At 32.8% G+C, this 26613-nt stretch overlaps 1 protein-coding gene across 1 annotated transcript; it reads right to left on the reverse strand.

The window, feature by feature from the left end:
• Positions 1 to 603: 603 nt before the first annotated feature.
• Positions 604 to 19906, reverse strand: LOC108910244 (transcription factor Sp4-like). Its single transcript, XM_018714801.1, has 6 exons — positions 19575 to 19906; positions 17026 to 17362; positions 9035 to 9634; positions 5248 to 5828; positions 1138 to 1296; positions 604 to 836 (listed from the first exon to the last, which is right to left on the reverse strand). The coding sequence occupies exons 1-6, from the start codon at positions 19626 to 19628 to the stop codon at positions 714 to 716; spliced, it is 1854 nt and encodes a 617-aa protein (XP_018570317.1). The 5' UTR covers positions 19629 to 19906; the 3' UTR covers positions 604 to 713.
• Positions 19907 to 26613: the final 6707 nt, after the last annotated feature.

Below are 26613 nucleotides of genomic sequence, written 5' to 3' on the forward strand. Positions count from 1 at the left end.
GACATCAATAAACTATCTTTACAATGAATTTTGATAAATTTCACAAAAAGCAAATGGTGCCTGAGACTACCAGTCATATATAAATTACAGCCAAACTAAACCTTGACCATGATGAGAATAATTTTCCAATGAAAATCATCATGGGGCTCTTAAAATCTGCATATGCCGCAAATTGACAAATTGAGGTTGGAGAACACTGCACAAGCGACAATAGACATTCTCCTTTTAGCGATTTGCATTGGCCTGGAAGATTACCCGATTTGAGCTATCCAAATTTCTTTTAGATGTTAGGGGTCTATACGAAGACCTTGGCAGCCCTAAAGGAAAACATTTGACAACTGGAGAATTTATCTCCAGAAGTTTTGAAAAGTTACGGAAACTGCTAAACCAAGCCCAAATCTGCATCAACTCTGGCAGTGGCCACTTGACCAATATCCCTGAATTAAAATTTTGAGAAGTCTTAACTATACATAATCAACAAACAGAATCAACTCTTTTTATTTACAAAGTTACTATGTTAGGAAATCGAGTGAATTTTTTTTTATTATCAACCACGTTTAAATAAAACATTTGATTTTGAAAAAATATATATTAATACTCTGTACAAATCACTATACATATTAATATGTACAATAAATAGTCAAACTCAATTAAACAATCGTAAAATTTCAAATTAGTAAACAATCTGTAGGATCTACTATAAATAATTGTGCTCAGCTATCCAGCGGATCGGCAATTATTAATTCATCAGCCTCTGACGTGCTTATCGTTATCATCATCTTTTCTTCATTACTCGAACTGTCCGATGACACCGATTGGGTAGACGTCGCAGCTTCCTGAAACAAAGAAAATCCTTTTTAAAACGTAGTAAAGCAACAAATGCTTTTAAAATTTAACGGTAGTGAAAGGGGAAGTCATTAAAGCAACATTTAGTCTGTTTAGGAAAATCTTTGAGAGGTCTACTCAAACATATTTTTTATCACGAGAGTTTTTTGTAATAGTTACTACAATTTGTCGTATAACAAAAAATTGTTATTTGGGACTAATTACAAATGTTTACTGAGTTAAACGTTTCCGCTCGGCAATTACAGTAATTCTATAAATAAGGAAGTCTAAGAAATTTATGAAATTAACTACCTGTGAATAATTAACACGCGTGATAGCATATTTAATATTGTTTTTAGTATCTGCAATCCAAACTGATTTCATTTCGCTCTCTGGTTGCTGTTGTGCTTGGGGTTGAGGTTGTTCTTGATCCCAAGTGTCATCCTCGTCTTGGTCTAATACCTCTTGCCGCTGTAATATACATAAATATGCTTCAACTCAAAATATCATGCAAACATAACTTAATACTAAAATAAAAATAAATATTGCAAAAACCAATCTAATCCGTATACGTATTTGTTTTGTCTTAATATTTATTTTGTATTACACTTTGGTGGTAATAGATTTATTCATTTTACATTAAATATTTTGAAAAAAGTCGCTTTAGCATGCTTGCCAATTAAGGTTAACTTTTACTTTACGTTAATGTTATTAATGTAATTCAAATTAATTCTAAAAGTGTTCTTAAATTCTCATCAAACAAAGTTAGTAGAGTATCGATATACAGAGCCTTCATAAATGTTTACAAGCCGAGTGACTGCTGAATGATTCGTGAATGAACAATGACAAACCGTTACGTCTACGCTCAAAATAATGCGATCGCTGATTGGTTGAATAGAATCTCCTAAAAAATTACACCAATCACAGCCAATGAAATAGAATAGTCTTTTTTAATATAACCTTGATCTTAATGTTTTTATTTCAACGAAATTTAATTGCCAATGTGAAGAAAACAAAATTATTGATCAGGTGGCTCATTTATGAAGGCTCTGTATCATGTTTACCATATCCATGGTGTCGCCAAATCAAACAGAAAACCTTATTTTTTAAATTTCTTTGAAATGAACAGTATTTTGTGTTATTTAGTAGTATTTTGTTACATATTGAATATATGGAACTTATACCATCGATATCCTATACAGGGTGTAAGTTTATGGTGGTTAATTTTTTAGTAGTAACAGTACGTGTTCCCCAGAATATTAATCTGAAATTATTTTTTTAAATCAAATAAATAGTTGAGTTATAATTTGTTTTTAAACTATATTGTACTTTAAACTGTCTTATGTATGCCGCCATTGGACAACACTTGGACCAGAGTTTTATCAGTGTTGCCAATTGTTACCTTTTCAAACCGACTGTATGAAACTAACAAAGTGATTGATAAAAACAGATTGCTTTTGAATGACTTTGCAATATGTTATTTTAGTCACCACATATTTTTTTATGTCAATGTGGACAAAACACCAAATAATATATTCTGGTGTTTTCACAATATTAATACTGGTATGTGGATAGTCATACCATACTAATGATTGTTAAGGCCCCCTAGACGGTCAATATTATCGTGCAATAATTTATTTCACCTCTGGTATAGTTGTTAACGATATCAATTGGAACATGTAGAATCGAAGGCGGCGCGCTTGTCGTCAAAGCAAACCTGTATTGGTCCACTAGATCGTAAATAATTTTTTGCATGGTATTCTATAATTAGTTTGGTGTCAAACGCGGCTCACTTGGCTTTGTCAGTGCCGTAGAGAGCAGTGCTTGGCATGGTATATTTGTTGGTATAATACGTATTATTAATTATTAGTTAATATTAATATTTGTTCATATCGTAACCAGGAAAGGATAATAGTTATTAAAATAAATATTATATGTAATTATCTAGTAATTTAGCATGGCTTTCTGGAGACCCTTTGAGAAGATAACGAAATAACCCGAGAAAATCCCCAAATAGTCGAGCCGGTTTTTGTCCAAAGCGTCCAAACAAACTCAGTTTAAAAACAAAAATTTACACGAACCAAGTCAACGTATTATTTTAAATATATATGAATTTTTGAAAAGAGAAAATAGTGAACAATGTGATAAAGAAATTAGGAAACGGATTAGCGAATTAACTGAGATATCAAAAACGACAATTTATCGCGTAATTAAAAAAGGAGACGTTGTTAATCACGGTACAAAGAAGAAACGGAAAAATACAAAATTAAAGAATATTGATGATTTTGCCAGAGATGTAATACGGCACACAATTTATATGTATAAAGAAAATAAAGTTCCTACTTTAAACATGATTCGAGATAAATTAAGCGATTATCCTGATTATAATTATAAATCTTTAGATACTTTACAACATGTTTTATTAGAATGCGATTTTAAACATAAAAAACTTGACAATCGTATGGTAATTATAGAATCACGACATATAGTTGCACTTCGGGAAGATTATTTACAAAAAATTCGAGAATATCGTCAACTAAATAGGAATATATCTCGGAATATAGTATTTCTAAACGAGACAGGACAACATTTTTTGGACGCTTATGGATTCCATAGTGTTTATGAGTTAAATGTTTTTATGCGGTTCCAACTGATATCGTAACGACTGTACTTCCTAAGCGAACATGTCGAGTGACACTGCACTACATTTATTTTGATACACAACTTAACAGATATTACGCAATATTATCCACAGACGATACAATATATTCCACATTGTAGAATAAAAATCAAACTATTTTTGATTCACTCAATATATTGCCCAATCTTTCAATATAATACCTAGGCGGTCAATATTATTGTTCAATATGAAATATTGTACAGGGTGATTCACTATATTTTGACCTCCCCTTTAACTTTTTGTTTTAAGAGTTATAAAAAAATGTAAAATACAAAAGTTGCACAATTTTTTATGAATGTCTCGAAATGTTATTTGAAAAACAAAGTCCAAACAAAATTGCTGCGGATGTTAACTTTGTTAATTTAAATGGAACACTGTATATAACAACTAACAAAAAAGTTAATGGTGGGTCAAAATATAGCAAATCACACTACAATAATATTGACCGTCTAGTGGGGGCTTAAGTAAAACTAATTTGTTTAGAGAATATCTATAATAGAAAAATAAATAAAAATACTTACTAATCTGATTGATTTGAATTATCTGTTAAAATAATTTTAATTTTTAATAAAAAAAATTATTACTATCTTTTAAAGCAGTGTTTAATTGCAAATCCTATTGTGAATGCAATGACTTCTGACATTGTCCTAATTTAATGTCACTTTACATATTCCATCGAAGTAGATAAGAAGACCATAAAAGTAGGCAGGGACACATTTAGGAAAGTTAAAACAGGTACTAATAAGAAATGAAACAGTTCTAAACAAAATACAGTGTATGTTCTACTCTTTTTTCTTATTCAGTCATTTCATCAGTCAAATTTGTTTTAGACATCGTAAATTAATCCAAAACAACATCAAAATTAAATCACAATATGTACGAAATAAAAACTGTTATATGTGTGAGGTCCGATTCTGTATGTAAACTTATATTTGGCAAAAATGTTCAATTCATTTTGACCAATAATTTTGCCGTCATTGTTTACACGATTGGAATATACAAGTTGACTTTGCACCTGATATAACACATCAACATGGTGGTAGACAGGCAAAAACAGGCCAACATTAATTCCAATGAAACGAGAGGTGGAATATGTTGCCACTTCATTTTATTACATTTATTCTAGTTTTCAGTGTATCTGTTTAGAAGGTATTTGTAATACACTTATGTCACGACTTTCTATGTGATGTATTATCTTTTTACAGAATCAAAATAGAATATATTATAGTGCATATTTTTATTACAATTGATTTTGTAGTCAAATTTAAAATACTATTTAGTGAATTATCTCTATGTAGTATAAGTATAAAACCTTACAAGTTGTTAATTTACTTAGGTCCTTAGTGATGATAGTGTGTTTCTACCTTAAATATTAAATTTCTGTGTGATATAAATAAACATGTATGAATCAAGAAAGATGAGATTTAACAGCTATACATGCTGCTTTCATGACGAAATTTGAAAAAAAAACAAACATTTGTGTTTGGAAAGGTCAAAGTAGCCTCTGTACAAATATGACCTCCATTCAAAGTTACACCCTGTATATAACTTCATTTGATTTCAGTTTACTAAACTTTTTGGATGTAATCTGAATTAGCTTAATACCACTAAAGAAATGCAAAAGCAAAAGAGAAATAATAAAAAATTAATAGTGAAAAAAAATTGAAAATAAAATAAAAAGCTTCTTTGTAACATACAAGAATGCTTCTCTACAAAATATGTTTTAATAAAAACTAACATACCATTATCCGTTGCTTTTGATGGGTCTTCAAATGTTTCGACAAGTGGTCTGACCGCATAAATTTCTTGCTACACTCATTGCACTGAAACCTCTTTTCCCCCGTATGGGTTCTCCTATGCCTTTGCAACTCATCAGATCTTGTAAATCGTTTCCCACAAAACAACCAGGTGCACACAAACGGCCTTTCCCCCGTGTGCCACCGCAAGTGTGCTCTTAAGTGACTGGTCTTCCCGTAAACTTTATTGCAGCCGGGTATATGACATATGTGTTGTTTTTTTCTGTCTGAATGCCGTTCACCTTCCCTACAGTTTGGACATGTGCAAGCCACTCTTCGAACCCTCTGTTTTTGCAGTCCATCCCCATTTGGATCGTTGGTCGGCGTGGTGTTGTTTGGATCTGTTGGTGACGTTGTGACGACAACACCAGGGGTTAAAGGGGCGGTGGTAGCGGGTTGGGCAGTGGCTGTAACATTAGGGATCACTTGCCACTTACTGGGATCGTTGGGATCTTGTTGGATATGTTGGCCTACTGCTATTTGGGGTGCTGCGGCTTGTTGGGTTATTACTTGAACATTGCCAAGTCCTAAAATTGAAATAGCAGGTATTAATCCATAGTGGAAACATTGTAAAACATAAATTCCTCATAAAATATGAACTAGAAGATGTCGTATGTGACAGAAATCCATAAAAAAATGAAGACAAGTACAGTCAGCGACGAGTATACAACGAAGGAATGTATCAATGTGAGGGAACAGAATTAACACTTTCTCTTGTAGATAAAAATTCTAATTTATCCAACATCTAAAACAAAATAGATGTCCCAACACTTGATAACGATGGTGTAAGAAATATATGTGCGAATTACAAACTAGGATGAAACGGAGAAAAAATGTTCATGATATGTTAAAATTTGGAGTACTGGTAGTCATAAAAGGAGATAATATATGAATGAAAAAGTGGGAGCATTATGGAACTCCACCCTGAGACAGATGGAATAATCCGAGTTGTGTCTGGTAAAACTGCAAATGGTTCTACCATAAAATGTTCAGTGTTCAGACTGTGCGTTTTTCCCATGTATTGAATTATCTAAAATTTGTATTAGTGTTCAGTTTTACTGTTAGATTATTTATATTTTAGTTGAAACTAAGACCTTTCAAGGGGGGCAGCATGTTCGAATTTACCGTATTATGATAGGGTACCTAGCTTTTTCTGTGACTCCCAGTAATTCCGGCTTTGAGCATTTCTCAGATTTTTTTTGTTGTGGTTATTAATTACTTTATACATTTAAGTTATTATAAATTAAATTAGGGTAAGAAGGCTGAAAACTGAAATTACATCAACTACCTAATAAAGTAGTCACTCAACAACTACGAGAGGGTTCACAGACTCTCTCCACCTTTGGATAATACGAGGGTGGTCTGAAAAGTTTCCGACCTCAACATGAAGATGGCAGTACTTGTAAATAAAAGCTAGTGAATTTTGTTGTTCATCTGTTGACAGTTACTCACCAAAGTTTCAGCCATTTTGGACGCGCAGTTGTAATGTAACAGTCGTTTGAGTGAGTTGATGTGTGTTTTTATGAAAATGGACAAAATCGAGTTTCAAGCTGTCATTAAATATTTGTTTTTAAAAGGCAATACGCCTACGCAAATCAAAGATGAGCTGGATTCTGTGTATGGGACTCTGCACCATCATTTACCACAGTGAAATTTTGGGCAGCTGAATTTAAACGTGGCCGTAAGAGTTTGGGAGACAATGAACATTTGGGATGTCCAAAAACTGCAACTACCGACGAAAACATCGCCAAAGTTCACCAAATGGTGCTAGACGACCGCCGAATTAAAGTGAGAGAGATAGCAGAGGTTAAATGCGCATTTTAGGCGCAATAAATCCGAGTTTTGGCGCCGATTAATTACTGTAGATCAAACAAAAATACAGTCCAAACAGTGGACTGCAAAGGGGGAACCGGCTCCAAAAAAAGCAAAAACTATTTTTTCGTCTGGGAAAGTGATGGCGACTGTTTTTTGGGATAGTCATGGAGTTATTTTAATCGATTATCTTCAAAAAGGAAAAACCATTACAGGAGCATACTATGCATCATTACTTGACACGCTGAAGGCAGGACTTGTGGAAAAACGGCCACATTTGCAGAAAAAGAAAATCCTGTTTCACCAAGACAACGCACCATCTCACACCTCAGAGGTTGCCATGGCGAAAATCCACGAATTACGGTTTGAACTGCTTGACCATCCACCTTACTCACCAGATCTAGCCCCAAGCGACTTCTTTTTGTTCCCTCATCTAAAAATTGCGCTCAGAGGACAAAGATTTTCGTCAAATGAAGAGGCAATCACCTTCGTGAACAATTATTTTGCAGAGAAAAACGCCGAGTACTATTTGGACTGGTTACAGAGATTGGAAGCATCGCTTGGAGAAGTGTGTAGAGTTACAAGGAGACTATGTTGAAAAATAAAAAAAAAAAATTCTGAAAAAATGTCTTGTATCTTTGTTAGGTCGGAAACTTTTCAGACTACCCTCATAAATGGTCTGAACGTATATATACAGGGTGTCCCAGAATATGGACAATTTCTCCGATTTATACAGAGGACGTTAAAATAACATGACAAATTCCTATAAAAAAATTTTCTAGATGTCCCCCCTAAGGAAATACAGACATGCTAAAGGACGCTTTTGAAAATCCATTTTTTTTTTTTTAAACTTTTAAAGTACTTTGTGTAATTTAATTATTTTTAGGACAAAGCAAATGTAAATAAAAGTGTCATTTTCTAAATGGACACAAAGAATGCAAATTTCATCGGTTTATTTCTCTTTACGGATGTAATTAAAATCATAATTACACAAAAATAATTTTTTCTCAAAAACTCCATTTTATCAATATCAACCAAGAGTGTTTATTTTTAGTTTAAAGTTCAAGTTATCTAAAAATATTATTTTTGTGCCTTTATCATAAAGGGTGTAAAAAAAAATTGACATTGTTTTACAGCTAGTCCATCCCTGGCAAACCAAATAAGCTAAATTGTTTTCATTAGTCAATTTTTAAGCAGTCTTATCTGTTGTCTATCGTATTAAAAAATAATAAAATTACACAAAATATTACAAAAGTTATTAAAAAAATCCGATTTTCAGGAGCGTCTTTTAAGGGTCTGTATCTCCTTAGGGGGACCCTCTAGAGAAAATTTTTATAGGAATTTGTCACGTTATTTTAATGTCCCATGTATAAATCCGAGAGATTGCCCACATATTCTAGTACACCCTTTATATTTTCAAACAAAATATACTTAGTTGTCTAGAAACAAATGATACTATTTGTTTCTATTTAAGTCAGACAAAGTGTTTTAGAGAGATTTGGAAAAAACAATCATTATTTCTCAATTTGCGGTATCCGTTTTATTTCCAATAGTTTGTGGTAGTTCCATATACACAGAATATTGGGACATCTTGTAAAACAAATATACTTAGGCCCAGTACTTTGAGTCTGGGTTAAAACTTGATTAACTGATCAGGCGAGTACTGTACATATACTGATTTATTTTATAAAGGATAATCACAGTCTAACCGCCTGATTAATTAATCAAGCCTTAACCGAGACTCAAAGTACCGAGCCTTAATGTTCTATCTCCATGTTTAACGTATTAAATAAATATATTTATTTGTTATTATGTCTTTTGATACTGTCAGCATTGCAGTGAGCTTGGGGTACATTAGATGTATTTGTTAGGTCCCTTGAGATTTGTTACTAAATTTAATAAAAATTTCATTATTTCTTACCTGGTATGTTTTGTATATTTGGTATGGCTTGAATATTAGGCACTTGTATAATATTTCCTAAATTTCCTAAATTTCCAACTGTAGCACCTCGTACTTGCTGCAAATTCGCCGCTGGTATAACGGTAAATTGCTGTCCGTTCGCTCCCGTAAAAGTAAGCTGGGTATTAGCATCCAATTGAGCCACCTGGGCCGTGCCTTGTGCAACAGAAGTGGGTGTTTGAGGAGCTGCTACTGACGTGGCAATTTGCAGTTGTTGAATTTGTCCGTTGGGCGTCAGGATGTTTGCAAATTGGGGTTGAGCTTGAATAATGTTAGGAACTGCGGTGGCTGCCAATTGCACAGGGAAATGTATCGTTTGGTAGACGGTTTGACCATTACCCGTCGATATAGGAACTTGTATCGGTATGGTCTGTTGCATGGGAAACTGCACCATCTGAGGAAGGGTTGGTCGGACAGTAACGCTTTGTCCATTGGATAGCTGCACGGTGGGAAGGTTTTGTAAATTTTGAAGATTTTGGAGGTTCTGGATATTCGCGGGTAGTACACTTGGACCTCTTATTATTTGACCAGGACTGAAAATCTGCTGAGGTTGTTGTCCCCCTATAATGAATATGAATAAATTAATTAAACAAACATTATTTAAAATAAATAAAAAGTCAACCTAACGTTTATTTGTTACTTTTGTTCACACAAAATTTAGTCATACGATAAGTATTGAGGGAAAAGAAACACATTTTTCAGTGTACAAGGAAAAATAATATGAACAAATTCTAGTCATAAACCTGTCACTAATATTGTGATTTGTTGTTCAGAAATTTTCAGCAAATGATTTTTAGCATTGTCCACAAAGAACATTTTTTTAGGTGTTTAGTAAAATAATTAAGGATATACAGGATGTTTCCTAAGTCTGTGTCATAACTTTAGGAGGTTGTTCCTTGGATCATTCTAGATTAAAAAGCCTTGATGAATCAAGGGTCTAAACTTACTGGTTTTCAAGATACAGGATGCTGAAGTTTAAAACAAAATGTCATATTAATTCAAATATCTCTGAAGATGTTTATCCTAGATTGATGAAACTTGACCTAATAATTTATCTAATTAAAGGCAAGAATTCACTGAACTCATATACTAATATGTCAACCAGTGCCACCAGTGGCGATACTGGGATACACTGTCATTAAGAACTCCAGAATTTCGATGCCACTAAGTAGATATTTTTGGCATTAGATAAACATTAAATTTTTATTGTTACATGGGAAAAAACAACTCAACTTATAAGACTGAAAAATGTGTATTCTAATAAAATAGATAAGGAGACCAACCAAATAAATGCACCATGATTTAAAACAGTTGAAAGGAATAAACAACTTTAAATGTTTAGTACGAAATGAAATAAAACAAAATTTTAAATACATAATATGTAACCCTCAAGTTCAAAAATTCTATTGCCGTACAAATTTATAACTGTCTGAATAATAACGAGAACACAGCTTCCAAAAAAATAAATTGATTTTTGTTTTGGACTATTGATGACTAACAGTCACCAATACCAGAACATAGGAGATACTGGACTTCAAGGCCAGGACATAGCCATTCTAAGGAGCTTATGGAGTATCCTTCGAAGGGAAGAGCGAATGAGCTACTGAGCTTGAATAGAATCCGGCTCAGGAGAGTGACAGGACTCATAACGGGACACTGTCACTTTAGGAAACATCTACATAAGCTAAAGCTTGTAGACAGTCCAGTCTGCCGAGGATGTGAATCAGCGGATGAAACTTCTCTGCATATCCTGGGCGAGTGCCCGGGATTTGCACGTAGCAGAATGACGCACCCTATTTGGAACCCAAGGAATTGAGAGAAGTGTCCGCAAGGAAGCTTTTGGACTTTGTAAAAAGGATAAATCTACTTACTGAATAGGACTAGTAGTGGGATGCACAATAGGCCTAATTAGGCCGCAGTGCTATGGGACCTTTTAAAGGACCAACCACTAGATGAAGAAGAAGGATGAAGAACAGTCACCAATTCGCGTTTCAAACAAAAAATTCCCTTTTTTTGTGGAATACACAGTTAATTGAATTCGACTGTGGTACTTATATTCAATATAAAATAACATCTAATAAATATATTTTCAAAATTACCCGTTTTTTTTTCGAATACTTACATTAGAAGATTCCTTTTTAAAAAACAACAAAATTTAAAAATAAACTTATCTAACTTCCAAAATATATTATCGAAATTCTGAGGTTCTTAATGAAGGTCTCTCCCACTATCTGCGCTGTTAGTCGACAGATTTGTATACCGATTTAACGAAATTTTATGTTAATTAGTTAAATCATTATCTGATTATGTTTTTTAAACTTCAACACCCTGTATATTAGAAACCAGTGACGTTAAACCTTTGGTTTGTTGAAGTTTTTGGTTAAAAATAATCCACAGAATAACATTCTGAAGTTATAACAAATAATTTCTGTATTAAATTACTTAGTTTCTCAAAAGTTGATGCATTATTGTAATTTCTGTAATGTACGTATTTAGCTAATACCATCCTGTAATCTCACACATAGATCTAAATATTACAATGGCCAATAAAATTCGCCGGGAGAGCAAGGGCCTCCATATTTTTAGTATTTAATGTTTCTGGGTTATACCTTATGTATCTACATATATTGATTATCGTTAGGTCGAGCAAAATTCTTTGTAGGATGGTGTATGCCCATCCTCCGACTCTGCCTCCCTAATAAACAGAAACTTAGGGTGGCCTTAACTTGGTCCTACCCAGTGGCGTAACGGCGAATTGATCCGCCCCTTTAATTAATTTACGAAATTAGACAGATTTAAGTGCTTACTAAAAAGACAAAATTTGATAAATTTCGATTCAACTATGATTATTCTTGAAATTATTAATTATAAAAATGATTTCAGATTATTATAATTTATGTAGGTCCCTATAATATTTAATTGTAACTATTTTATCACTGCCTGTTATAAAAATATACACGACAAAGTAGGCAAACAGTACAAGAAAATAAATGCGTTATTTTGTTATTATATGTCTACCATTTAATAATACCTTCATCGATGGTATGCACAAAAATATATTGCATTTCTTGAGAACATTCTACTATTTGAAAATCTGTGGCTTCCACATTATCACTATTATTTTCTACACTGTTACCGTTTTTTATTTCTACTGATTGAAGGGTTTCTTGTCTCTTTTTTTCTGAAATGGTATTTTCTTCAACCATTTTAAGTTTTGAATTTGTACCACTTCACGTTACCACCAGTTCATTACTTTACAAGTTGTTTAAATCCCGTTTCGTCTTGAGCGGTAGTGCCTTAATGATAGTCAGTTCAGAACTGAAACAAATATTTTTTACATCATTCCAGGCCACTCTAGGGTTAAAGAAAGGTCCAACCTCTTCCAAGAATTTAAGAATTCCAATATTTGTTGGTACCGACCCTCGGTAGATCCAAACGCCCAATACCTACCTGAGTGTAATAAATATGCTAAGTATACTTTTTTCCGGTCAGCAGAATTATCCCAAGTGGGATTTGTCAAATTATTATATTGTTGCCACACCCTATTCTTTGTTATCTAGATTATAGTAATTAATAATTTTCCCATTAAAGATTTACATACTTATTTTCGCACATCGTCTTAATTACCGATTACACAAGTAATGTCATAATCTTTTCCGACTTTTTTATTTACAAAATATACCTAAGTATATCAAAATCGGTATATTAAAAAAATGATTTTAATTTCCTTCTTAGTTTGATACACAGCTGCATTGGGCCACTGGGCAATGAATCTCAGCTGTTGACAAGTTGTTAACAAATTGCCCAGCAGTGCAGTGCAGCAATACGGAATTTGTTGTGATTCAGGTAATTTTAATTTATTATAGGCACCCTTCTATTAATCATTCATATTACAATTGCGAAAGGGAAAAATAAGAGGGACGTTTGGTTTACCAATATTATTACAACATGGCATTTTGGAGACCTTTTGAAACGGAACAAAACGAAATTTACCATCAATATAATAAAATTGTTTGACGACATAAATAATTAAAATATGTTGTTGGCCAAATGAACATTATAATATAAATTTTCTACATTATATACAAATTATTAGAATTTTTTACCTTTAACAGAAAACTTATTTAGGGATGTCTATGAAAGTCATTAAATTTTAGTGCCAGGCGTTTTTTTACATATTCAACTGACTTCGGAAAGACTGTACATAGGCGTAACTCGATAAAAAATGCTACTTTAAATATTACGAAAGTTACATACACATAATGGCAAATCATAACGACGGGTGTAAATTATTTTTCTGGCGCAAAACCTAACTGTAAATTTAAAATTAACGGTAATCATAATACATTTTTTCTACTTAATAAGCACTGATATCTTAATTTCTTCCATTAATCATCTCATCATTCTCGATTTTTATATTAATACCAGGGTCGGATTTAACCTATGGTGAGGCCTAGGCCTTTTTTCTTAATAAAACGATAATAAATTTGAAAACCTAAACACATTTTGGTATGATTCTAAAGAAAAAGCTAAAATTCATTTTGCCAGATCTTGCCGAGGCCTCCCGACCTCGTACCCTCCCTCCTTAAGCCGCGCCTGTGTTTAACCCTGTAAAATGTCTCCCTAATTTTGGCATTATTTGCCAGAGACATAATTATCAAGTTAATTTAATTTATAATCTTTTTATGGGGGCCCCTATTTGCTTAACTAATATTTACACTTACTTTATGGCCTATTCGTTGTTGAACATGTCGTACAGTTGATTAGCCAATAAAATCGAAATCATTTGCTGAAATTGAAATGCATTATAACATGAACGTACTAACATTTAATTATTATTGCAAAAATAAGGTGTTACAAAACTTCTGTATTATTAATATAAAATTCCATCAAAAAAGTCTCGATTGGAAATTAGTGGAAAAAGGAATTATTTCAAATATGTATTATATTTCAGCACAGTTATATACATACATATGTGAACTTTTTGTTGTTGTCTTTTTTTTTTCTAGTCGAGACAACAAAATTGTCCATTTTTTTTCAAAATGCTGGCCTTTTAACACATATTTCGTTATTTTCGATGGTTGCGCGTAATAAAGAGATATACCTACCTAATATAAATAATTCAACAGAATTCGGACAAAAATTCCAATAACAAAACTAGACAAAAAGTAATTGGAAATGTGTGAATACTGAATACACATAATACACATAAAAAATAAATGAAAACTAAATATACATAGAAAAAAAATATATGCATTTGATAATTAGGCTGCTATTAACGCACGCAAAGAAAGTTATGGGGTGATTATAAAAGGGCAGGGATAAAAAAAAATGACACCCTATATGTTATTTTCTTGCACACTCAATTTAAGATGAAAAAAAAATACATTCAAATGAACAAAAATGTGTACCAAAAATTGATTTTCTAGTTAAAACATTTTAGAACGATAAAAAAATCTTGCAAGCATTGATTTACACGTCGAGTTTTTGTATACTCGACGGCCAAAATTATAGATAGTGATTCATCGCTCTTGGACTAGTAAGGGGGATGAAGCGTGCCAAGAACGAAAATCCATTGGCGTGTCTGCGTAAAAGGCAACAAGATATAGAAAATATTGAAAAAACATAATAAAACATAACATCTAATATTTTTTACGGTTTGCTATAACCGGCACTTTGATCAATTTTAATTATTACAGCATTTTAAAACGTCCCAGTTGTGTTTTTTTAATTTATAAATTTATTATAGCCATGGAATTAGACCCCTCGTCTACGCTTATGCTATGACGTTTCTCAGGTCGGGCAAATCAAGTCCGTTTACACCCACTAAAAAAGCATTTCCCTATTCCCTACCAAGTGCAAAAGACAGAGATAAAATATAGATCGACGTTCAGTGTAACTCAGTCTATACACGATTATAGATTCTACCGATGTGCATGGCGAGCGGCACAAAGATAAATAATATTGAATCGTATAGAAATCATTTTATATTTTATACGCATTATGGTAATAGTGTTTTTATATTATGTATTAGTCACTCTTTATAATTTCTGCCGCCGAGTATAGTTAAATTGAAACAAAATATCTCACATTTATTCAAATATCTCTTCAGATGTTTGACGTAGATTTATAAAACTCGTGCTTTTGATTTAACTAATTATGGACAAAAATTCAGTGGAGTTGAGAAATTTGTCAACACTGTAACTAAAATCCCTATAATTTCAACGCCAGTGAGTACTTTGGATAAATGCATTTAATTCCGGTTGGTATTTCTCACAAAAAAATGTCTTTAAATTTACTCGAAAAATGGGAAATTTTTTTAGTTACCTACTATTTTTCTAAATTTAAAAGGAGCTTATAACTTTTAATTTTCTGATTGAATTCTAATAAAAAAAATATATGCTTTTCCCCAAAATCCCTACGAACAAAAAAAAATACCTATAAACAGAAGACTGACTGCTTAATAAAAAATAAGGTCGTATTCACATTAAGCTAGTCCAAAAACCCAAACATACCAAGTTTCATTGAGTGAGAAATATAGTGTTTCGCATTCAACGATTAAAGTTACTGAATTTAAATTGGTTTATTTAGCCTTAAAGTGGGCAACTAATAAACATTCGAGGAAGTTGCATCAAATTTTCTTTTGAAGCAAAAATTATCTAAAGTGCAGAAAATTACTATAAAAGCTATGTTTCTATATGTAAAACCCCTTTAAACTCGACTATTAATATGTAATTATTAAAATATTGATTATAATTAGGTGGGCGAAAACGGTCCCTAATTGGTCAAGCAATTTGTGACGTCAGGATCCGGTATATGAGTGTTAAGACTGTCAAGACGCGGGAGGCTGGCGCTGTCATTGCATGTTATTTAATCTTGTGTTGAATTAGTTTGTGTTCGCATTGAATTCTGAGTAGTTTTGAGTAATTAGTTTTAGTGTATAAATTTAAAGACAAGTTTCGTTAATTTTCATAGATACTACGAACATTATCAGAATATCTATCCAGGCAGCTTTAATGCGTAGCGGCTTCAGGATCAGAATTACAACACGAGAACGTGAAAAACATAACAGTGTCTGAACATAAATATTATAGTACCCATGTGTAGTTCCACAACACTAACTGCCCCCAACAAACTATTTAATGTACCAAAGGATGAGAAAATGAGGAAGAAATCATGCAAACATATTTTATAGAACATCTATTTTTGACAAATTATCAGATTGCTCTTGGACAAATCCAGTCTTTAGCCATATAATGTACAATTTTTAAAATTATTAACATTATTGTGTTAAGTAAAAGTAAATAATGTAAAATCTATCCGGCACACGTAGTTTGCATAAACACAAATAAGTAAGAGTGAGACAGACTAGAGAACACGACTCTACACGACTCGTTTAATTTGGACCGATACTGGATCGTGACGTAAGAGTCAGCCGTCTTTGTTTAAGACTGCGTTTTAGTGCATAATTATTTTGAATTTATATATTTTTTTATAGGAAAACTATTAATTAAAAATTTAAAATTTATGTGGCAATTGACTTTTTACGATGAAAGGAATTTAATAAGAAAAGAAAAAAAATGTGAAACTTCCCCAATGGTCTCAAGAGTCCGCAGTTGAGCGGTGTCCCAATCTTTCTGGGATACCCTGTATTTGTTAAAATATAAGTTATTTACAGCGACTGCGAGCGATGACTTTCAACTTTAACAATTTTTTTTGGTAAATTAAATAAAATAATATTGCAAAAAGTATTAATCAGATTTACTTAAAATCTCACTATAAATTATAGCACTGTCAGAAAATTAGAGAATAACGCCATTAGTTTCCGCACAACACCAAAGTCCAATTATTTGCCGCTTTATCGACAACTCGGGCAGCGCTATAAAATCTCTACCTATGTTATGATCTCCGCGTCATAGAACAATCCGAATTTACTGGTAGTGGTATCTCACCTGCAAGGGTCATAGCGGGTATAAAAAGCGCCTCCTGGCCGTCGACGGTGACGGTCTGCATTGGCTGCATTACATTATATGCCAAATTCTGGCCGGCAGCGGCCGCGGCGCTCACCAGCTGTGCCCCGGCCTGCTGCTGGAGGAGTTGCTGTTGCAGCTGCTGGGGCAGGCCTACGGGCACGCTCACCACCTGAGGGCTCGCCACCGGGACGCTCTTCACCGTGGGGGAGGGCGTAGTGGACATGGTGACTGTGGGAGGTGTTTCACTTGAGGTAGGTCCGATTCTGCTGCAGGTGGCGGCGAGCAGCGCCAGAGGCGACGGGGTGGGCTTGGCCTCCTGTAAATAAAGCGGGCGGAGCATTAACCTGCTAAGATTATATGGGGTGTTGTCGAAAATACACACATGAAACAGTTGGAATTAATATTTAAGGCGAGTGTGGTTATTGGATGAAGTTAAAAGCAGATCGGTTATTCGTAGGCAGGTATGTGCCTACCTACTTGTTCAAAAATTATTGAATTGTATACGGGGTCTCCCTGAAAGTTTAATCACGCATTTAGCTGATCAAAATCTTGTCTTTTCTTTTCGAAAACCTTTTGGCTTTTAAAAATTTTAAGGGAATGATTCCATAACATTCCATTATTCGAACATGTAGGTACCTAACTATTTCTTTAATCCGTGGGCGACTGGTTAGTTATTTTAAGGATACAAAATATCACACAAGAGTTTTCGGAAAAAAAGTTGTTGCTTTTGAAGAGTTAAATACATGTTTAAATTTTTCTTTACTTTTGACATACTTTAAATTAGTTAAACGCTATACGAGTAAAATTCAAATCGAATTTTCTGATTATTGGGAGATGTTGATTTTATTTCAAAAATTATTAGTCGGTTGTATGAATTTTTATCATGTTCAATTTATTAACATATTTATTAGTATTTTGAAATTGTTATAATTCACTATAAGTTAAGTTTTTTGTGGTCATTTTCATAGTAACGTATAATAAAATTCATACCTACTGAGGCGTATACAAGCCCCCCCCCCCTATTTTCTTTGCTTTTTCCTTAAACATTTATAGTATCCCTCTCCCTCAAAAAATCACCCAAATTCTATTTTGAACACTTTTGTGAAATAAACACATTTAGATTTATTTTTGACTAATTCAACTGTATGGGTAACAAACTTATTTTAGATTAAAATTACTTGAAAATGACTCATTTTTCGAATGAAATAACAATCTCCTTTTCTTATAATGAGAAATTCTAAGAAGAAGCAAATGGATCGATTTCACCAAAATTCTTGTAAATCAATCAATCAAAATTATAGAGTACAGAGTACATATACCATACCTACTTCCAGTATACCTACTACTATATTGTTTTTTATGATAAATTTCTCCTTATGATTTTATCCCTCTCAGGGTAAAATCCGATGCACATCACTGATTCTCGAATTCGTGTTCAAGCAAATTTAAAAATTATTGTGTATTATAAAAAATACCTAGGTAGGTATAACGCAATAACCTCGGTACAACCATGAAGGTATAACAGCACTGCTATAATTCGTGTTTTTTTTTGTTATTAACCATCTTCTTCAATATCTTAAATTGTGACGATTTGTCCTTTTAAAACTGAAGCTACGCCAATGTAGATAGATACGCAGGATACAAAAATAAAACAGTTTTAACTTTCTTAAATGCAAAAAATAGTTTCTTATTTCTTCCTTTAAATTTCCCGGTATTTTACAGGTTTGTTGCAACATTATTTCTGGACAGCAGACTGGGATTTAATTAAACCGAGACACATTACGCCCGAGGCTCATACTTTACGCAGAGTTCGTACAAAAAACAAGGTCGTCGCGAATGTCGATGTAAAATTAATGAAATAGAACTCTCTCTCTTTTTAATACCTACATTTCATTACTGAATATTTTCTATTGCCTTAAAATAATTTGAAGAATAATAGAGAAGATAGATAAGAATAATTCGAAGCTATTTCCGATCAAGCTAGTAGGTAATACGTATGTAGGTATGTATTACCTACCAATTCTCCCCCGATAACATTATAATTGTCAAACTGTAACATATAAATATAATAGAGCTATCGATTTTACCCATTATTCATGCAATTCTGCTACCTCGCATTTTTATATATCAGGATGTTGTTATAATTTATATAAACTAGTGAAAAACATACGTATCACATTACATACACAATGGTATGCTCATGAACTTGATCACTTGCATTCTTTATTCAGAAGCAACAGTTGTAGCGGGTAAAGACCTTAATAAAAATTAAAAAAATTGCTTCAGTTGTATAACATGACTATTATTGGACGTTAGGTGCAAAAAACCCACCCATAGACTAATTTAGTTAATAAGTGTGGCATCCAAGCCAAGGATGAGCCCCGACCTCTGGACGGAGCGAAGGTTCGACCTCCTCTCCTATCTGAAATCAGGACAAAGCAACTCCCACAGCAACGTCATGTGGCCCGCCCGCCCTAGCTTCGTTTCACCACGACAAAATTACCGGCAGTCAAAGGGACGGCACTCACCTGGGTTGAATTTTCGACGTATTCCACTCGAACTTCCTGCACCTCAGATGTCATAATTTACGAATATTAAAAATTTTATGTGCATTGTTAAGTTTAACCACACTACAGTTTGTTGTGTTGTAAACCGTGCTTTTATCACGCACTCGCGACGTCAATCGATGGTTCGATTCTCTATTTCGTAGTTTTAATTCACTGTTTTGCAGTTAATTGCTTCTAATTACCGCGTGGACACAGTTAATTGACAAAATACCCAATTGGGCGTGATGTATTTTGCCCAAGACTCCCAAGCTGGCTAAATTCTATAAGTTACAGGCTGGGCGATCAAGGCACAAACCACGCCATTCTGGGACTGGCTTTGGTAGGGAGGGACTCGGTCGCATACCCAGCGCGGGTCTTTCAACGAACGCTGCATTACTCGGTCAGCTGCGGTTCTTAGATGGGGGTATGGGATGCATAATATTTAACTCTACTGACATTCTCCAAAATTTAAAACGATTAATTTGTATATATCGTATTAAAATTACTAGTTCAAATAAATATGAAATAAATTTAATTTTATAAACATTTACATTTCATATCGAATCCTCAATCAGAACCAAATAAAATCTAGAAATTCAAATCACATTTGACAGTTTCCTTTTTGTCAATAATTGGCAAGGTACTTACATGAGTAGGTTGGATATTTTTCTTTATATTTTGTAAGCTTTTTTGCGACATTTTTATTTTCTTTTTTATGTATATACTATTTTTAATTTTACATCATCTACATTTGATAATTGTTGGCCCAGTAAATTGTTAAAGGAATTATCACAATTGGCTGTACCTGCTTGCGACGCCTTATTACACATTACAATAAATTAACCAGTATATCAGTTCAAATTTAAGACCACCAACTTTTAAAACAAAAATATATTATATTAACAAATCACAAAGCACTGTACTTAAATTATGTTATACTAACGCAACTGTAACACGTACGAATCTACTTTTATGTAACTAATTATATAAACATTTTATAATACGAACACATATGCCAAGATTGCAAGGCCCTTGACAGACTTTCCGTAAAATTTGTTTCATCAAATTAATTTGATGAGGACATCAGAATTAATTTTCATACCATTAATTAATAAACCAAGAATAGCTCCAAAAGATTTATTTTTTCAAATAGGTATGTTATTTTATAAATATTCCTATTTCATTCAATTAGGAAATAGAGAATCAGAATTTGGTTTGTTTACCTAATATTTTTATCAAGCAAATTTGATGAAAATTAATAGTCTCATACAAGTTAAATATCATTGAGTTTATGTAACTGCTGAATGTAATTAAAATTAGTAGCTACATTGAGCTCTCTGACTGTTGGATGATGTGTCTAAAAAATAATGTTATTTACGAGCTATCTTTTTGCGAATTAAGTATGATTTAAATTTAAACATTTTATGACTAGGTATTTTTTCATTTATTTACTGAGAACCTCACTAATAGGGCTTATGGGTATTTACACCTAGAGTGTTAAGGACAAGAAGTTCTTATATATATTTTACGAAAATACATTTAATTCTGTTATGGTTGTTCAATTCAGCGTAATCAATAATTTATATTTAGACACATGTTTATAATGACGTACTAATCTTTTCTCTATGTTTCTGTGGGTATTTAATTAACTAAAACTTTAGACAATATAGATACTAATCTACACTAAGTTGCAACACACGGTGGGAATATTTATAAATAGAATCGTTCTGTGAATGTAATTTAATCTACACATACGCTCGCATTCTTTCGTCGGTTAAAGGATAGGACGCCACTGGAAAAGGTTCAGGGCTTTCTCCAATGTCAGTTGTTTCCTGAACCGCTGTTCCGAAGCAAGTACAGCCGTGGGCTAAGGGGCGTCAGCCGTCTCAAATCGTGCCGTCCCGCCACTCCCCTCAGCATTGCTGCTGCACGTTGACCCATTTGATGGGCCTGTCCCTCGTTCTGTGCACGTTTTCTGGTTATTGAACACAGTCGAGACGTATTGCGACCGTTTCCAAGTTCGCGTAAATTACAGTGATACAGTAAAATATACCAAACGTTCCGCGTTATTCTCATCTTGTCATAAAAATAATTCATTCTTATGTGTGTACGTAGATTGATCACCTGCGATTCCGAAAGAGTTGAAATGCAGCAGTTCCGTGCAGGGGCTGGTCGTCAGCGGGGGTGTGTGCCCGGTTACGCCCACCGCCTTTGCAACGTACCTTCTTTGCGAAATTAACTCGCTTGCTGTCTGGTTTGTCGCGTGTCGCGATGCAGAGAATGAGGGGACAGTTCGTCGCATGTTTAGCCGAGATTAAGCTGAGCTTAAAACAATAACTTACGAAAATACGCATCCCTGAAGTTACGTAAATAGAAAAAAAATTGCCCCTTGCAAGTGATAGGCACATAGGCGTAGAGGGTTAACGTAAATCGTATATTTTGTTGAATATTTGCAGTAATTTGTTTTTATGGAATGTACAAACACTCAAGCAGAATGCTCAAAAAAGTAGGTCACAGTTAACCACAGATCCTTGCCCAGAACCGCAGGTCGAAAATAATGGGGCATTTATTTATTTTTGCCACTTTTCATTCAGCCGCCTGGATGTCCAATGTTAAAATTTAAAAAATTAAATATATATACCTATACACGTATTATTGCTTGTTTTCATCAATGCATTTTTTTTCGAATTTGATTAAACCTTAATTTACCTAGGTAGGAACTTATTTATTTCAAATCGATATTTTAAGTTTGTTATTGTTATCTATATTGAAATTCAGAAAACGAAGCATGTAAGAAATTAATATTAAAATGGACATTTAATATGTCTACCCTTTCTAGACGAATGCTCACTGGGATGGGGTTCTCTTTAATAAGAACCAAAATATGTAGTTTTAAGCTCCTGCTTCACACACATTCATTTTCACAATTGAAACTGCATATTTTGTATTAAAAATTAATAAATAAAAAAACATTTTCAAAAATCATAATTCAAAGTTCATTTGGCTGTTAGGTAGATGTTATGTAGAAATACATTCCACCCAAAAATATTTTTGTAAACTGGTAATAATTGAGAGATTAAAAAGAGCAAATCTTTATGGATGTCGAAAACTATGAACCACCTAAAGAAAAATTGTATAAGTTTGAAAGATATACAGGGTGTTTCATAATGATGTGCAAATATTTTAAGGAGGTGTTTAGAAAGTAATTTTAGGGGGTACAATATATTATTTTATTTGAGCCCCCCTTGAGAAAATATTCAAATTCAAAATGGTCGAAAAAATTAGCTTTTATTTTTTTCAAGAAAACGGTTAAGTTTAGAAATTTGAATTTTGGTACACGTTAACAACTAGTTGAATGTTTTTTTTTGGTAGTCTTTTTTCTGGTGTATGTCTGAATGAAAGAAATTAGCACCTCTTAGTATTATTTCTCTCACAACTTTTAGCTACGTTAGCCAATTCAAGCAAGAAAAATTAGATTTAATAGTACATTTCATGTAGAAACTTTTTTTACTCTTCCCATTGTTTCGTATACTTAATGGTTTACGTGCAAAAAAATAAATTATTTTTCCTTGCCGATTGGGTACACATAATTAGTATAACAGTTACCAAAATCGATTGTCGTTTTTGACATGTTTTTTGTAAAAATTCTTTTTTATCGATAGGAAAAGCTTAGCAAATATGAACTAAAAATTTAATAAAAAATATAAAAGCTAATTTTTTCGGCCATTTTGAGATTTGAATATTTTGGGGGCTCAAATCGAAAAAATTTATTGGAAGTACCCCCCCCCAAAAAAAAAAAAATACTTTCTAAACACCTTAAAATATTTGCACATCATTATGAAACACCCTGTATAAGAAAAACACTCTTTAAAAACAGATTTGAATCATAGGCCCCAAAAAATATGAGGGAGCAATGGATACTACTCGTATATGTATACTACTTTCCCCCATTCGCGCTTCGATTTTTTGCAAATTTTTAATTTAACATTTTTAAAAACATTGAAATTATTAACAAAAACTTTTCTTCAAATTGTAAACTTTGACACCTTATATCTCGAAAAAGAAGCGCCTAAATAAAAGCTGATATACCTAATAAATAGACAGTCTTATTATTTTGCCCAAATAATTTATACGTTTTACCTACTTGTTTGGAAGATCCTGTAAACGGTACATATATAAGTATACAGGGTGTAACTAAATTACTTGACTAAACATTAATGGTGGATTATATCTCTCAATATAAAAATTTCCGTTGTCCGGAAACGCTTAATTTTCGAGATACAAAAAGGTTTTAAATTTTGAAAAAAAGCTCGATGTTTTTATATTACAAAATAACTGAAAAGATTTTTTCCACATTTTGGTACGCAGCTTCAGTTTTTTATTATCTACAAGATTTCTTTTAAGAATGTAAGATTTATACAGGACAAAATATTATTAGGAACGGTCGTGCAGTAATTAATTTTTGTGTTCAATTTTATCTCTTCCAAGCTATTTCAAATTTTATTGTTGTGCGTTGAAGCATTACAGGAACTTATTTTGTTAATTTGTGATTTAGAATGTTTTGGTGTAAATGTGAAATATATCTACCTATAAATAAACCATTCCCAAAGTAAGTAATAATCCAAGTTATTGCAACTGATAGAAAAATTGTAAAATGTGGAGTAGGTATATACTAGCTTATACTGGATTAGTTTTAATATTTTTTATATGGGTACCCAGTGGCGGCGCGTGAACATTGGTTGAATGTGTTCGCTTAGGGTTGTTACATTTGTTGAATTGAATTCTGGGATATTAAGTGCCCGGAGTTTCTAAATGGCGCCGCAGGCGAAAAATTTTAAAATTTTCAAGGTCACGCGTTTTTCTAGCACTTCTCAATTTCAAGGAACAATCCATTTATACAAAAATACAGATTTTCACAATAACGATTTTTGAAAATGATACCTTTTTGAAATATCTATTCACGAATTATACCTACTGACGGTATAAATAAATTGGAATAAACTAAATATATTTTATTAAATTATTGAATATTGTTTATAAACAAAAAAATCGTTTGTGAAATTTACCAACGATTCAACGAATTTTTAATTTTCCTCGCCGTGTTATGATTTTTTCTTTATTTTTATATATTATATAATTTATATTATATTCCGGGAGTTATACGTGCAAATCCGAAATCCGGGACCATACAGCCAATTCCCGGTACAATCACAGAAAATCCCGGTCATACCCATGTGGCTAGATGTTCTTTTAATATGTCGTCTAGATCTGCACTAAAATTTATGAGTCCACGAAATACATCAGGGTTGTCCGAATTTTCTGTCTTGTCGTGTCCGCGAAGTGCTAATTCGAAAGCTCCGCAAAATTTTATGGAATCTATGATTTTAGATATTACATAACAATTTTTCGTTACCTGTTCATTGTGATTCCGTATATTATCCCAATATGCAGAATCTAACTTACTTATTCTTATGTTTATTTTATACACTGTATATCCATGCTTTATCCCCATCGAAAAGTAAGCACGGAAAACAAAACAGTGTATTTTTTAAATCACACCCGCACACCCACTCTGCTTTTGTGTATACATTGTTAAATTGTCTTTTATAACTTTTACTTCGGCTTGTTCCACTAACTTCAATATTTAATTGTAGTGTTGGCCCACCTAATTCCTTTATTTTTAGTTTATCCTCATAAGGCAGAGAACCAAATAAAGTTTTTTTTTTTAAACGAAACGCTATTCATTTTAGTAACTATAATATCCGTAGACGCCTAAACGAAAATATTCACACGTGCCGTTAGCAGAAATAAACCACCACATACCACGTACGAAATATTACTGCATTTTCTCTATTTCTCTTACTGCAGCAGTGGCTGTCGTTGCAGCAACAAAAGCCCATATAAGAGTGTACTGGGTCACGTGCCTGATTAGCCAATAAAAACAAAGGACGCATCTAATCGTTCGCTGTGCACACATTTTGTATATTAGGTTGCATATATTAAGGAGCGTAGCTCGCGTCGTAAAAATAATATAAGCTTCTAGATTTATTTGAGCGCGAGTACATTATTTGGATTCTTTAAATATTTTGTTGATATTTAATATGATTAAATACATAAAATTTTATGTGTTCTGCAGCTCCGCAGCTCTTATGGTAAAACCGCCACTGCATATGCCCCATTATACGGAACTGTCACCACTAGCTATTCTCTCATATTTACCTACGTTCTCGTTTTTGTCTTGTATTTTAATACTTATTAGTAAGTGAAAAACTAAAGCAAAACAAGATAAACAGATTGTCTAATGGTTCAAAGGTACGCAAAAATCAGCAAATTAGCAAACTTATAGGGTACAAAAACAATTTTTAAACAAATTGCTAACCTATTAACACTAAGCCAAGTTGTTTGAACATATTAGAAAAAAGGGAAATAGAGAATCAGAGAAGCCATATATGCAGTTAAAGGTACCAGTTTGCACAGATATCCAGGTGCAATTTTTGTTTTTTGTTGTTGAATAAAAACTGGTTACCTATCTAGTTATATAATAAATATTTTAAATAATGGATTTTTCTTGAAGTTTTTCCAAAAATAAACTGAAATAGTACCTAAATCGAAAGCTTTTTTATAATTGTTTATTTACCTACTCGTAAAATCAGATTTATTATTCTTTTACCTAAAATTTCAAATATATCGATTTAAGAAAATCTCAACATCAAGGTAAAAAAAATGTTTAGGTATCTGAATTTAGGGTAACTATACATACCTTATATACCTAGAGCTATTATGAAAAAAAATTCTTATCTACATTAGTCAATTGAAAAGCGTTCAAAGTGTCTACCTACCTACCTACCTAAAACAATTTAGTTCTAAAGTTCCTCAAAGCTGAGTTTAAAACTTCCTGTGCTTAAAATATGTTACACGAAATATTTTGTTAATTCTTTAGCAATTTTGCAAATATTAAAGTTGTCTTTGAAACTACATGGTACCATTTTATTTTTGCTGTTATTGCTATGAAAAAAACAAT

Source organism: Anoplophora glabripennis, unplaced genomic scaffold (genome assembly GCF_000390285.2).
Source record: "Anoplophora glabripennis isolate ALB-LARVAE unplaced genomic scaffold, Agla_2.0 scaffold409, whole genome shotgun sequence".
Lineage (NCBI taxonomy): Eukaryota > Metazoa > Arthropoda > Insecta > Coleoptera > Cerambycidae > Anoplophora > Anoplophora glabripennis.

Bases quoted from the DNA above. Each gene is read 5' to 3' on its own strand.
- LOC108910244 (XM_018714801.1), bottom strand. From the start codon at position 19,628: ATGACATCTGAGGTGCAGGAAGTTCGAGTGGAATACGTCGAAAATTCA. The intron at 9,635-17,025 runs GTGAGATACCAC...TATTCATTATAG, and splicing joins ACCCGCTATGACCCTTGCAG to GGGGACAACAACCTCAGCAG. The intron at 837-1,137 runs GTAGTTAATTTC...TCTTTGTTTCAG, and splicing joins CGCGTGTTAATTATTCACAG to GAAGCTGCGACGTCTACCCA.